The 14,669-nt window shown below is 50.5% G+C and overlaps 1 protein-coding gene across 1 annotated transcript; it reads right to left on the bottom strand.

Moving 5' to 3' along the window:
- Nucleotides 1-6,752: 6,752 nt before the first annotated feature.
- On the bottom strand, nt 6,753-9,517 carry LOC148218269 (olfactory receptor 14A16-like). The gene is made up of 2 exons (XM_088157849.1): nt 9,492-9,517; nt 6,753-7,551 (listed from the first exon to the last, which is right to left on the bottom strand). The coding sequence occupies exons 1-2, from the start codon at nt 9,515-9,517 to the stop codon at nt 6,753-6,755; spliced, it is 825 nt and encodes a 274-aa protein (XP_088013975.1).
- Nucleotides 9,518-14,669: the final 5,152 nt, after the last annotated feature.

Below are 14,669 nucleotides of genomic sequence, written 5' to 3'. Positions count from 1 at the left end.
TCAAATTATGTGTCATTTTGACCTCTTGAGAATATCTGGCTGGGGTTTCTCCTGTGTAGCAAGCTCGAGTAAAGGAACCTTTGCTCACCCTCAGCATTTCAGTGTTCTGGGGTGTTCCAGCCCTGCAGGCTCACCATGGCCTCTTGTTTCCATCAGGCCCTGCTGTGTCACACTGGCCCTTGGTTCCATGAGCATCTGGAGTGTCACACAGCTTGATGACATTTGTCCTTGCTGCCCCTGCCATCCCACTGCCCCAGCAACAGCCCCGAGCCACCCATGAGGGACAGGCCCTGCTGGGCCAGGCCTGGGCTCAGGCCTTGGCCTTTCTGCTTCCTCCAGCCAGCCCAGGCCTTGCTCAGCATTGCAGTTCCCTGCTCACAGCCTCGGGCTCCTGCAATCCTGCCCTCAAGGATCTGCTCTCACCAGTCCCTGGGGAGCCTTTGGCACTCCCTGCCCTCAGTGGGGCCACTGATGCTCCAAGGGACTTGGAGTTTTGCTTCTGCCTCCGTGAGCAGCTTCTTCAACCTTCTCTTAGTGCCTGAGGGTCCTGCATTCAGCCCCAAATCCACCCTGGGAATCATAAAAATAGAGAAAGTCCTCAGGAACACCTTGTCTTCTTCCAGTTGTCTTCAAGTTATGAGAGATTGTGCAGCTGCTTGGAGTCAATTTGGAGGTTTGTTAATGAGGAAGGATTTGATGTGCACCTCATGACTTTTGTGTTTTTAATCACATGAGTATTTTTTTATTTTTCATTTTAGAGGAGAGGTGATAGAACTATTCCCCAGGTGATCTTGATGCTGGATGTTTCCTTAGGAGGTCTGGGCACTCAGAAGTGCGAGCCCCTTAAGGGATGACCCTGTTTGGACAACCCGCTCCTCACCCCCAACATCAGCGTGTCTCAAATCACCCACCTCAGACTGACATGCCAAAAAAAGATTATTAATTTACAAAATTAAAATAATATATTTTTCATAATAATACTATTCCATACTTTTATTACCTTAATTTTCTATTTATGTTAAAAAATCCATACATTTTTGGCAACCAAAACTTTTTTGGTCATTGCTTCTAAGTAACACAATTCCCTTCCTTAATAAGTGACCACTATTGGCTATGGATTTCTCCAGCTTTATGATTATTAGTCCTACTTTTAGTACCATTCTTATCTTTTTAATCATTTTCTCAGACTGTATGAAAAGGGACCCATTTGGGGTTCATGGGGACAATTCTGGAGTATATTTGAGGCCGTTTTGGGTCTGGAGAGGGAATTTAGACAGAACTTCAGAGTCTGGAGTAAACTTGGGGGACATGACTGGGCACTAGGAGGGGCACTGAGGGATTGTGATGGACACTTCGGGGCCTGGGGGAACTCTTGGAGGTCCAGGAGAGCATCTGGGGGTCAGGGAGGGGAATCTGGGGCCATTCGGGGTCCAGGGGGGCACTTGGGGGGCTCTAACGGTGGCTCTCCGGGGCGCAGGGAGTGATGGGAGTTGTAGGCACAGGTATAATACGGTTCAATAGGGCCGCGGAGCATCATGGGAGTTCTGGGCACAGCTACAATGGCTCTCGGCAGGGCGCGGGGCATGATGGGAGATGAAGTCATGGCTGCAATAGCACTCTATGGGAACTGCGAAGCATCATGGGAGCTGTAGTCCCGGAAGTGGCTCTGACGAAAAAAGAAAACTCCTCTTTGCCAGACCTCCTGAGGAGAGACCCTGGATCAACATCAATCACAGAATGCTGCAATCACCTCTGCTCTAAAGAGAGCAGTAATAAAATACACCCTTGAAAATAGGAATGGATGTTTCTAAGAAGCTCTTTCAGATATTTCTCCATAACTGGAGTTGAAAACCTTCCTAAAATGAACTGCACCAGACCAGATGGAAATCAAGGCACAGCCATGGTTTGTCAGGACTTGCTTGATCCCAATGAGCCCCGTGGTGCATTTGGTGCTGCCAAGCAGCTCCAAATAATATTTTGGAAATATTTTCTCTCTCTCTGCAGCGCTGCCTTTGCCAGGAGCCCGGCCCAGCTCAGCAGCACAGACACAGCACAAGGACTTTAATGACCCTCTCGGGGTTGGGGCTGAGTCCCTGAACATCAGTCCCTGAGAGGGAGTTGAAGAAACCTCTTAAGAATTCAAAGTCAGACACAAACTCCAAAGTTTTTCTTACTTTTAGTGAGTTCCACAGATAAACATGAAGAAGAAGGTTTCCCAAGGGTTGAATTAGAGCAGAAAATTGGTGACAATAATGTCAGGTTGGAAAAAATAGGATAAAGGAGGAAGAGAAACCTCTCAAGAATTCAAAGTCAGATTCGAAGTCCAAAGTTTCCTGAAGTTCTAATGGGTCCCACTGAGGGACATGACAAAGAAAGTGTCCCCAGGTGCAGGTTTTATTGTTTTTATGTTACATTTTTAAAGTATCAATTTTTTCATTTTATGATATAATTCTTAAGTGGGCTTACTGTTTTTATATTACCTTTTTTGGTCTGGATTTTTTCTTTTTCTGAATGAAGCAGAGAGATGGGACTTCTGAGTTGCTTTAGAAAGTTTGGTTTAATTTTTTTTATTTTCTATCCAGTAAGAAAGGGTAAATTTGTCTTACAGATGTTCACTGCATGGCGTAGAAGTCACAGGACTTATGGTTACAAGGTCTTTTAAGTATTTATTAAGCAATAAAACACTGTCAATAGAGATATTGAAATTTCTAATTCAATACTAAGTTATTTTGTCTTACTGACTCATGCTACAGTGTGAACTTTCTTAGCCAATTATATCAAAACACACGAACTTTGATTGCTGCACTCTAAAACTTCTTGTTCCCTTTGTAACTACCTTTTTTTTTTCTATATCTTAAATTCTAAAGCTAAACCTATCCCTACTTAACTATGCATAGTTCTAAGCTTCAGCTTACAGACCCAGTGTTCTGAGAATTCCTTGCATTTTGAATTTCAACACCCAGGTTCCAGTTAGAGTAGAACACTGGAGGCACTGATGACAGGTGGGGGCAAACAAGGGAAAGGTGTCTCTGATGCTGAGCACACCTGGATGTGTTTGAGGAATGCAAAGGGCCAAGGGCTGAGCCCCAGCCCCTGGCAAGGCAGATCCTGTCCCTCCCTCATTGCTCAGGGCTCTTCCCGGCCCACTGGGCTCTGGGCATGTGCAATGCCAAGGGCAGCACCATGGGGCGGCCCCTGCCAGGCTGCTGAGCAGGGACAAGGAGGCAATGAGGCCCCAGCACAGCAAGGCTCACTTGTCCCCTGCTGGCCTCAGGCCCAGGGCCAGCCTGCATGGCCCAAGTGCTGCAGGAGTTGGCTCTGTCAGGGCCTTTCAGCTGCTGCCCATCCCTGTGGCCTCTGCAGCCCAGGCTGTCCTACTGTGTCCATGCCCTGCGCCTCTGTCCCTGCAGGCTGTCGTCATCCCCCGGCTGCCCCACCTCGCTGGCCCCTTCCTTTGCTGACAGCTCTGCCTCCTGCCTGCCTCTGCCTGCCCACACAGAGCCTTGGGCTGCTCCAGACTCTTTCTGGGGGACTTGTTGCATCACAACCCTGCCCTGGTAGAGCAATTCCTTTCTCCTCATGTCCAGTCCAGGCCTCCCCATCTGCACGTTGCATTAATTCTTTCTTTCTCCAGCTTTTCTTTACTATGTCTAAAGGATCCACCATCTCTGATGCTGCCTTTCAATCCCTCACAAGGCTCTCCTCTGTTCTCCTTAGTCTCCAGTCCACTGAGCACAGAGGACCTGTGCTCCATATAGGTGTCTTTTGCTTGAGGCCTTTAAACCCCAACTTGAGAGATCTCTGGGCCCACTCCAAGGTGCTGGCAAATGAAAATATTCTGATCATATTCTTAGAAAATCACCAGAGGACAAGGCAGATGGACCTGTCCTGGCTACTTATTTTTGGGTGCAATCCTTGGATAGAGCCAACCTTGGAGATAGAATCCTAATTTTGGCCATTGATACCTAGGTGAGAAGGGCAGTCCGTTTCCATTGGAGGGAAAGCACAGAGCCCCATTGTTCAGTGGAAGATGAGAGACAGCCCTCAGGAGGCCAAGGCCAGCCAGAGCTGTCTGTCCTGGCAGATTTTGGCTGGGAGAACCCTTGTATATAGGAAAGTTTTAACAGAGAGTACCACTTTCAGCAATGGGCACCAGGAAATACAGAGAGTTCTTTTCCCTAGGAAGGAAAGCACAGAGCCCCTGTGCTCCAGGAGCTGATGAGAGGCAGGCCTTGACATGCCAGGATCAGCCAGACTTGCCAGGTGTCCCCCAGAAGGCCAATCCAGCCAGATCAGTTCCATCTCCCCTTTTTTCCATGGGTTCCTGTAGTGTCCCAATGCTCTCCTTGCTTCTTCAGTGTCACAATGGCCCCTTGTTTCCATGAGGCCCTGCAGGGTCACAATGGCCCTTTGGTTCCCCACAGTGTCACAATGGTCTCCATGATTCCATGGGGCCTTGCAATGTCCCAATATTCTCCATGGATCTACTGAGCTACTTAACCCATTCTTTGCCTCAGTTTCGAACAATAAGCCAGGATGTCCTCAGGACAAGTGTTCTCCTGAGCTGGGAGATGGGGACAGGGAGCAGAACAAACCCCTGTAATCCAGGAGGAAGCAGCTGGGGACCTGCTGAGCCATTCAGATGCTCACAGGTGTCTCTGGCACCAGATGGGATCCATCCTAGGGGGATGAGGGAGCTGCTGGATGAGCTTCCCAAGCTGCTCTCCATCATTTCTCATCAGTGCTGGCTCAGCAGGGAGGTGCCAGAGGACTGGAGGTGCCAATGTGAGCCCATGCCCAAGAAGGGCTGGAAGGAGGATGTGGGGAAGTGCAGGCCTGTCAGCCTGACCTGGGTGCCTGGTGAGGTGATGGAACAGATCACCCTGAGTGCCATCACAGGGCACCTACAGGATGGCTGAGGGATCAGAGCCAGCCAGCGTGGATTTCAAAATCTGCATTGATGATCTGGATGAGGGCCTTGAGTGCAGCATCAGCAAATGTGCAGATGGCACGAAGCTGGGTGTGAGTGTGGATGTACTGGAGGGTAGGAGGGCTCTGCAGAGGGACCTGGACAGGCTGGATCCAGGGCCCTAATCCAACAAAGTGAGGTTTAACAAGACCAAGTACTGTGTCCTGCACTTTGGCCACAACAACCCCTGCAGCGCTCCAGGCTGGGGACAGAGTGACTGGACTGAGGCCAGGCAGAAAGGGACCTGGGGGCACTGATGGACAGCAGGCTGGACATGAGCCAGCAGTGTGCCCAGGTGGCCAAGAAGACCAATGGCTCCTGGCCTGGATCAGGAATGGTGTGGCCAGCAGGAGCAGGGCAGTGATTCTTCCCTCCTGCTCAGCACTGGTTGGGCAGCACCTCGAGTGCTGTGTCCAGTCCCTCAGCTTTTCCACACAGCCCCAAAGCCCATCCTGTCAGTCCTGCAGAGCCTCTCCAGCCCCTCCTCATTGCCCACAACAGGGAGCCCCACACCCAGACACAGCAGCCCAGATGTGCCCCCCTGGCCTGTGGTGCCTCTGGCAAGGGAGCAGCAAGAGGCACTGCAGGATCCTGCGGACAATTCCTGGAGCACTTGGAGGATGATCCTGCTTCCCAAAGGATGGTTTGTTTTTTTTTCTCCTGCTGCCAGCTCAGGAACTGAAATAGGGAGTGGAGCCAGAGAGGAAAGGGCAAACAAGGATGGGCTGTTTGAAGGGTAGGGAAGTAGGGTGGGCAATAGGAAGACATCAGGAGCAAGAAAATGGATAGAGAGCAACGGTGAAGCCAAGGAAATGCTCAGGGCAGTTTGGGAGTGGTTGCCAGGCAGCCCTGGATCTGAGCAACAGCATCTGCAGTGGGACAGGAAACTCACAGCTCATGGGAACAAACTTTCTGGCTGACTTCAGAGGCCAAAAGAAAGCTGAGTGGTTTCCCTGCTGTCCCCCAGCCCTTGCTGGCCCCAGGGGCTGATGGCATTTGTGCACACTCAGCTCCATGTCCCCACAGCAGCACCATGGGGGTGCTGAGCCTGCTGTGTGCAATGCAAACAGGGGCTCCTGAGCCAGTGCTGCCGTGTGTGTGCCTGCAAGGATGCGGCTCCTGTGTGAGCTGGGGGAGAGGCCAGGGCTGCAGAGGGGGGATGTTGTTGGCAGGTGCATGAGGACGCTCTGGGACGCTGCCCTGGGGTGTCCAGGGCAGTGGGGATGGATCAGCCCCTGCTCTGCTGCTCCTTGCCAGGGTGTCCCCCTTGCAGGGAGCTTGCAGAGCACCCATGGCCTGTCCCTGCTGCAGCCCCGGCACTGCCACCCCCAGGGCTGTGCCCGGCCCTGAGAGCACTCAGGCCCTGCAGCAACACGAGGGCCAGGAGGGCAGCGGGGCAGTGGCATGGGAGCAGCACTGGCAACACCAAGTGCTGCTGCTGGGCACAACTGCTGTGCCAGCACTGATCTGCTCCCAGGTATGCACACAGACATTGCTGCTGCAGCTGCAGAGAAGGGAACAGAAGGGGCATCTCTGGAGAAAACCCTGCTGGGAGAGAGATCCTTCAGGTTGTTTAAAACCACAAAGAGCATAGCACCTTATTTGCAGTCTGTGGCCACTGGGAAGGTGGAGAGAAAGAAAATGAGAAATGGCATGAACAATGAAATTTCTTTAAGGATTATAGTAAAAAAGTAAAACAAAGACAGTAACCTCCAAAATGAAACCAACAAGAATTAGCAAAATGGCTTTTATTACAAATGATTTGCAGAAATTGACCAGCAGTTTACAGTTTCTTAAATCCTCCAGTCATCAGTGTCCACACTGCAGCCTTGAGCTCCTGGTTCCTCAGGCTGTAGATGAGGGGATTCAGGACTGGAGGCACCACTGAATACAGAACTGACAATGCCAGATCCAGGGATGGGGAGGAGATGGAGGGGGGCTTCAAGTAGGCAAAAAACCCAGTGGTAACAAACAGGGAGACCACGGCCAGGTGAGGGAGGCAGGTGGAAAAGGCTTTGTGCTGTCCCTGCTCAGAGGGGATCCTCAGCACAGCCCTCAAGATGTGGACATAGGAACAAACAATGAACACAAAACAACCAAAAGCTAAACAAACACTAACAGCAAGGAGCCCAAGTTCCCTGAGATAGGAGTGTGAGCAGGAGAGCTTGAGGATCTGGGGGATTTCACAGAAGAACTGGCTTAGGGCATTGCCTTGGCACAGGGGCAGGGAAAATGTATTGGCCGTGTGCATGAGAGCATTGAGAAAGGCACTGGCCCAGGCAGCTGCTGCCATGTGGGCACAAGCTCTGCTGCCCAGGAGGGTCCCGTAGTGCAGGGGTTTGCAGATGGACACGTAGCGGTCGTAGCACATGATGGTCAGGAGGGAAAACTCTGCTGAGACGAAGTACATAAAGAAAAACACCTGTGCAGCACATCCAGCATAGGAGATGTGTCTGGTGTCCCAGAGGGAATTGTGCATGGCTTTGGGGACAGTGGTGCAGATGCAGCCCAGGTCAGTGAGGGCCAGGTTGAGCAGGAAGAAGAACATGGGGGTGTGCAGGTGGTGGCCGCAGGCTACGGCGCTGATGATGAGGCCGTTGGCCAGGAGGGCAGCCAGGGAGATGGCCAGGAAGAGGCAGAAGTGCAGGAGCTGCAGCTGCCGCGTGTCTGCCAATGGCAGCAGGAGGAAGTGGCTGATGGAGCTGCTGTTGGACATTTGCTGTGTCTTGGCCTGGGGATCTGTAAGAAAAGTAATTGTGGAATAGTTCAGTTTGGAGAGGACTTGAAATATCCCAGCCCAGCTTGGTGGCACTTTCCCCCCACTGCCTGGCCAGGGCTCTGCTGCCTGGAGCTGTCCCTGCCAGCAGCTGCTCCCTGTGCCCAGGGCTGGGCCCTGCCAGTGCTGCCAGAGCCCAGCCCAGCCCTGGGGGCTCAGCTCTGCCCTGCAGACCCCTCCCAGCACAGGGCACTGCCCAGGGTCAGCTCTGCCTCTGCAGGCTCTGATGGCAACATCACAACAACCCTGAGGAGGCTGGAAAAGCGACACTGATGCTGCCTGTATGGGGCCCTGTGCTGATTCATTTCTTTGCCTGGTTTACTGAGATCTAAGAGAATTTTTAAAAATTTTTCTCAACCTAAACTCAGAGATGAATATCAATGTGCAATCTCCCAGCAATGCAACCCAGTGCAGCAGATTAAAAAAGCAGGACTTGCCCTTTTATGCAGCCCCTGCCTCACTGTGCTCCCCATATAATCTCCTTGGAAATGTTCTGCAGTCAAATGTCATGCTGAGAGCAGCCCTGCACTATCCTCAGCACACAAGGACAACCCTTCCAAGCCTCACCAGCTGTCTCCTTCCACCCAGACCTTGTCCCCCAGTGCTGGGAGCAGCTCCCAGGGCTGGCTGAGAGCTGTCCCTGGCAGGCAGCAGAGTCCCTGCCCCAGCACAGCGCCCTGGGCTGCAGGACCCTGCTCTGCACCACAGCCCTGGGCACCCCTGGCTGCTCTACACAAGAGATCATCAGAGAATGTACTCACACAATCTGCAGGCATTGGGATGTTCCAGCTTTAGGAGATCACTGCAGGAGCTGCAGCTGCATTGTCCTGCAGCCAGAGACTTCCTGTGTCAAGGGCTGGGAGTGATTCTGCCCCAGGCACTTGTGAGCATCTTCCCAGCCCTGACTGATTGAAGCTCTCTGTGCCTCTCTGCTGTGCCCGGGATGGCTGCAGGCAGTGCCCCAACCCTGCTGGGCTGGGAGAAGAGCTGCTCATCAAGTGAAATGTGTTTTTGAAGCTCTTCTTGGTTGCCAGGATCGTCTTCTGAGCCAGGAGCCCAGCCCAGCTCAGCAGCACAGATACAGCACAAGCACTTTAATGACCCTCTCAGGAATTGAGGCTGAGTATCTGAAAATCAGTCCCTGTGTGGGAGCTGAAGAAACCTCTCAAGAACTCCAAGTCACAATCAAACTCCAAATTTTCCTGTAGTTTTAATGGGTCCCACTGAGGGACACGACTGAGAAAGTGTGCCCAGGTTCCAGTCAGAGCAGGAAATTGGAGGCAGTGATGAAAGGTGGGGACAAAGAGAAGCCAAGTCTTGGTGCCCTGGGGCACAGCAGGGTCTGTGCCACCAAGGGCTGGGAGGTGACACCTTGTCCTGAGCCACTGGGGCCTCCTGGCACAGCCCCAGCAAGACTGGCCACTGTCACCCCTTGTCCTGCCCTCAGCATCCCCCCACATCCCAGTGGCCTCAGGGATGTGCTGGGACGAGTCCCTGGGGAGCCTTGGTCAGGAATGGCCCTGGGGGCTCCTTCATGCTCCCAGGGACTGCAGGTTTTTCAGAGGACTTTGGGTTTTGCTTTTTCCTTGGAGTCTCTGAGAGCTTTGTGCAATCATGGCCTCCAATTAGCTGCTTTAATGAGTCCCTTGAGAACCTTTATAATTAACAACACTCAGTAGGGCTCATTAATGATTCAAGGTACTTGAGTTTTTTCAAGGTACTTTCCTTTTTCCTTTCTTCTCTGACTCTCTGAGTGGTTTTTTGGCAATCATAGCCTCCTATTCTCTCCTCCAAGGAGTCCATGACGAGCCTGTGTTTGGGATGGACCCATTAATACCTCAAGACACTTTGGGCTTCTCTTTTGACTTTGATTCTTGGAAGGGTTTGTGCAATCTCCTCTCAGGCCCTGAGGTTCGAAGGCTCAGCCTCAAATGCACCACAGGGCTGATTGGGATCAAGCAAGTCCTGACAAACCATGGCTCTGCTTTGATTTCCCTCTGGTCTGGGGCAGTTCATTCTACTGCAATTATGGAGAAATAATTCAAATAGATTCTTAGAAATACACATTCGTATTTTCAAGTGTATATTTTATTTCTATTCTCTTTATGGAAGCATTTTGTGGTTGATATTGGTCCAGGGTCTCTCCTCAGGAGGTCTGGCCTGCTCACAGAAACTGTGCCTTGAGATCTGACCCAGTGTGGACAACCTTGCTCCACATTCCCCAAACCCATCCTGTCTGTCCTCTCTGACCTGGCACCTGCTTTGCTTGCAGAACTGACTGCAATCAGGTAAACAGGAGTTTTCCTTTTTTCTATTTTTGAAGCAATCTAAAACTCCAAACTTTCCCCTTTGAAAACAGTCACACTCCTCAGGAGTGTGCAAAGCTTAAGGTGCCACCCAGGATGTTCCACTTCATCCAAGGCAGAACCCTGCAAGGAATGTTTGAGATCTTAGGACTCCTTGGTTCCCTGAGGCCTTGCAGTGTCACCAAGGCCCCTTGGTTCCATGAGGTTCTGCACTGTCACAGTGGAGATTTGGGTCCATGGGGACCCACGGTGTCACAATGTTATTTCCATGAGTCCTTGATCTGTCACAATGGACTTATGTTTCCATGAGGTTCTGTACTCAACAATGGTCTCTATAGTTCCAAAGTGTCACAACAGACCCTTGGTTCCATGAGGTTCATTGGTGTCACCATGGTCTCCTTGGTCCCAGGAGCCATCACAATGTCACAGCAGACCCTTGGTTCCATGAGGTTCCTGCAGCAGGACTTCCCCTATGGCCCAGCAGAGCTCATCTGTTCTGTCCATCAGCTGGGCCATCACTCAGGGCATCTTCCCCCTCTCAGGAATTGCTGAGATAACCCAGGCCCGACATCTGTCCTGTCCTGAGTTCTCTCTGGTGCCAGGGAGGTGGAATTCCCAGCTGGCCATGAACACCTGGCCTTGAGAGCAGCCTGAAGGGAGATGAGCCTTGAATTTCTGAGTGACACACACTTCACTTTACAAACTATAAAAGCCACACAAAACTTTCACCAAGCAGAAATCTTCTGCACAGTCCCTGCAAATGGGTAGGGTTCCTCCCCCAAGTCTGGATGCATCTTGGTGGTTCCTTTTGTGGAATCTGAGTGAAAGGGCTCCATGTGTATTCCCTCATCAATTCGGTCCTAAGTTCCATTGACTCCTGATCTCTGCTATTTCTTCACTAGCTGTAATATAGGAAACTTCATTGTGCACTGTGTTTGTATCTACCTGTACTTCTTTTATTTATCCTGTGCAGTAAGTAGTCCATTTAAAGTCTCTTGATTAATTTTGAGTCCATCCAGTAAAAAAATTATTTTATATTAAATCTAATCAGGCATTCTAAGGAACTTGAGAGCAAGAGCAATTTGGAATTCAGGTCACCTGAAACAGAGCTACTGCCAGAAACGTGAGCATAAGGCAGGACTTGTCTAAGCTTTCACTCCAGTCAAAACATATTTCAATTAAAAACAAAAACATAGGAGCACTACTTTCCTATTTATTTTTTTGTGTTTATAGATTGGTATCAGCAATCTCCAGTTGATATTGATCCCAAGCACCTCCTAATGCAGTCTGAATAGATATGAAAATCAAGACCCTTTATGGGTGACAATCAATCACACTCTGTCCCTACCCCCACCCCGCCATTTCCCCCATCCAACCCCTGGCACTCAGAGCAGCCTTGTGCAAATCTGAGCTCCCTCCCCTCCAGGCTGTGCCTGCAGCTTTCAGCTCCTTGGCTCCAACTCCCACCTGCTTTCCTTGGAGAAGGAGCTGCCCGAGACACAGAGAGGGATGTTCATTTATTGTCAGCAAACAAAACCAAAAACAGGCATAGCTCCATAAAAATCAGAATTCCAGCCCAAGGAGTGCTGGGCAATGGAGCACATCCAGGGGTGTCCCCAGGGCTCAGGATTGGGGCCAGGGCAGTGAAATCTCTTTCTTGCTGATGTGGACGAGGGCATGGAGGGCACCCTGAGTCAGTGTCCAGGTGAGGCCAAGCTGGGTGGGAGTGTGGCTGTGCTGCAGGGCAGGAAGCTCTGCAGAGGGATCTGGACAGGCTGGAGCCATGGGCCCAGGACAATTGGATGAGGTTCACCAAGGCCAAGGGCTGGCTCCTGCCCTGGGCTCACAACCACCCCAAATCCCTGCCTGTGCCCTGCCCCTGATCCCCACAGCCTGTCCTGTTTCCTTCATCCCTGCATTGCCAGGGACTTTCTGGGACAAGGCAGCTCTGCTGTGGGGATGGAGGGAGGTGCAAGTGTCAGCACTGCAGTGGGAACCACAACTCATCAGGTTTGTGTCCTTTGGGGGTCAGCAACTGGTGAGACTCAGAGGCACGGAAGGTTTCACTTCGTGGCCAACGTAAAACAAAGTACCCTTGATAAAATTCAATAAACTTAAAAATTCTTTCCTCAGCTCTGTGCAATGTCAAAGCAGTATCTGATGTATCCACCATGAAGAAGGTATTTCCATACAGGAACAGTTTTAGACACAGACATTAGAAAGGGTGATTCTGTGATAGATGTAGACACAATTAAGATGTTGACTAATGTGGAATGACCAGAGAACAACTGGAGGAGGAAATCTGGGAGCAATGGCAAGGCCATAGGAGCTGGTCTAGGGAAGAAATGTCCTTACACATGGCCATTTAAACAGGAGAGGTGGAAACACCCAAATGAAGAGGGACATGAAATAATAGACAGAATAGTGGTAACACAGGTACAGGGAAAGATCAGTATTTCTTGTCCTGCCATCAGTACACACCCAGGAAATTTCTATTCTCTTCTGGTGGAACAGTTTTTTATATTTTGTAAAGTACTCAAATGCCCCAGCTAATGAGATGTGCTCGTGGGTCCTCGCAAGCTGCAGGTCCCCTACAGCCCCAGAGGGCTCCTGTCCCATAAACATCTGCTCCAGCCCATTCCAAAATCGGGAGCAGCATTGTCCTGGGATCATCAGGGAGCTGAGGTTGGAAGGGACCTCAGCAAGTCCACGACCACCAGGGACCACCAGAGAGACCCCCAGGACAGAAGAACCCATGGGTAAAGTGGAGGGGGAATATGTTAATGATTTTGGGGAAATTATTATCATATGTATCTTTAGTCCAGGACAATCACTGAATAAATTTGCAAAATACAGATTATAAACAGAAATTTCCTGTACTCAGCATGCACGGCTTTGGGAGATGTCCACCTGTGTATCCAGCCAAATAAAGAATGCTGCTTTTTAATGCTATATTGGTGTTTGGGAGTTTTTTATTTTACTGAATTTTTGCTAACAATCTCAGTGCCCAGGAAAGCTCTGTCTCCAGCTGTTCACAAACAGAGAAGGGTTGGTGGGAGATGTGGTGCTCAGAGGCTGTTTGGGGTACTGTGACCATGAAATTATTGAGTTTTTAAATATTCTGTGAAAGAAGGAGGGGCATCAACAAAATTTCTACACTGGCCTTACAGAGAGCAGAATTCAGCCTATTCAGGATACAGATTTGGGGATAACTGACTTTTTTAAGGGAAACAAGAAAAGTTTTAAGGACTTTAAAAACAAAGCATTCCAAGAAGGATGGAGACACTTCAAGAAAGAAATCATGAATGAGAAGGAGGAGCCTGTCCCAGTGTGCCAGAAGTGAGCTAGTGAGGAAAATGACTGGCCTGGCCAGTCTGAAGTATGGAGCTTTTTCCAGGCACTCAGGGAGAAAAGAGGGTGCATCACCTTTGGACAGAGGTGCAGGCAACTCAGGAAGTGTTTAAGGATGTTGTTAGGTCATGCAGAAAGAGAATGAGAGAAGTGAAAACTAAACTAGGACTTAACCTGGCTGCTTCTGTGAAAAATAATAGAAAATATTTCTATAAATAAGTTATTAGCAAACCATGGGACATGGAGAATCTCAGCTCTTTATTGGATGCTGTGGGGAATAGAGAAACTGAAGATGAGAAAAAGACTGAGCTGCTTAACCCATTCTTTACCACAGAATCCAAATATTAGACAGGATGATCTGAGGACAAGTGTTCTCCTGAGCTGGGAGATGGGGACAGGGAGCAGAACAGACCCCTGTAATCCAGGAGGAAGCACCTGGGGATCTGCTGAGCCACTCAGATTCTCACAGGTGTCTCTGGCACCAAATGGGATCCATCCTAGGGGGATGAGGGAGCTGCTGGATGAGCTCCCCAAGCTGCTCTCCATCATTTCTCATCAGTGCTGGCTCAGCAGGGAGGTGCCAGAGGACTGGAGGTGCCAATGTGAGCCCATGCCCAAGAAGGGCTGGAAGGAGGATGTGGGGAACTGCAGGCCTGTCAGCCTGACCTGGGTGCCTGGTGAGGTGATGGAACAGATCACCTTGAGTGCCATCACAGGGCACCTACAGGATGGCTGAGGGATCAGAGGCAGCCAGCGTGGATTTCAATATCTGCATTGATGATCTGGATGAGGGCCTTGAGTGCAGCATCATCAAATGTGCAGATGGCACCAAGCTGGGTGTGAGTGTGGATGTGCTGGAGGGTAGGAGGGCTCTGCAGAGGGACTCAGACACCACTGTGATACTGACATTGCAGGGTGTCATGGCACCAAGAATCCATTGTGACACTGCAGGTTCTTGTGTCACCAGGGCTCCATTGTGGCACTGTGTAAACATGGAGTCCATTGTGTCACTGTGGAGCTTTATGGAATTCGGGGCCCCCTGTGACTCCATGGGGCCTCATGAAATCAAGAAGACACTTGTGACAATTTTTGTTCTTGTGGAAACAAGGAGACCACTGTGACACTGCTGGACCTCATATAACCAAGAGGCCATTGTGACAATGCAGGACCTTGGGGTGACCAGGGTGCCATTGTGACACTGTGGGGCACAAGGATCTAAGAGACTTTGGGACACCCAGAGGCTCCATGGAACCAAAAGAAAATTGTG

Source organism: Sturnus vulgaris, unplaced genomic scaffold (assembly GCF_052056855.1).
Source record: "Sturnus vulgaris isolate bStuVul1 unplaced genomic scaffold, bStuVul1.hap1 Scaffold_192, whole genome shotgun sequence".
Classification (NCBI taxonomy): Eukaryota; Metazoa; Chordata; class Aves; order Passeriformes; family Sturnidae; genus Sturnus; species Sturnus vulgaris.
Note: the sequence above shows the minus strand (reverse complement) of the source record. Positions and strands in the feature narration are given on the sequence as shown.

Coding starts and splice junctions, on each gene's coding strand:
- LOC148218269 (XM_088157849.1), bottom strand. CDS start 9,517: ATGATTGCCAAAAAACCACTCAGAGA. Junction 7,552..9,491: donor GCCAAAAAACCACTCAGAGA/GTCAGAGAAGAA, acceptor CCTCATCATCAG/CGCCGTAGCCTGCGGCCACC.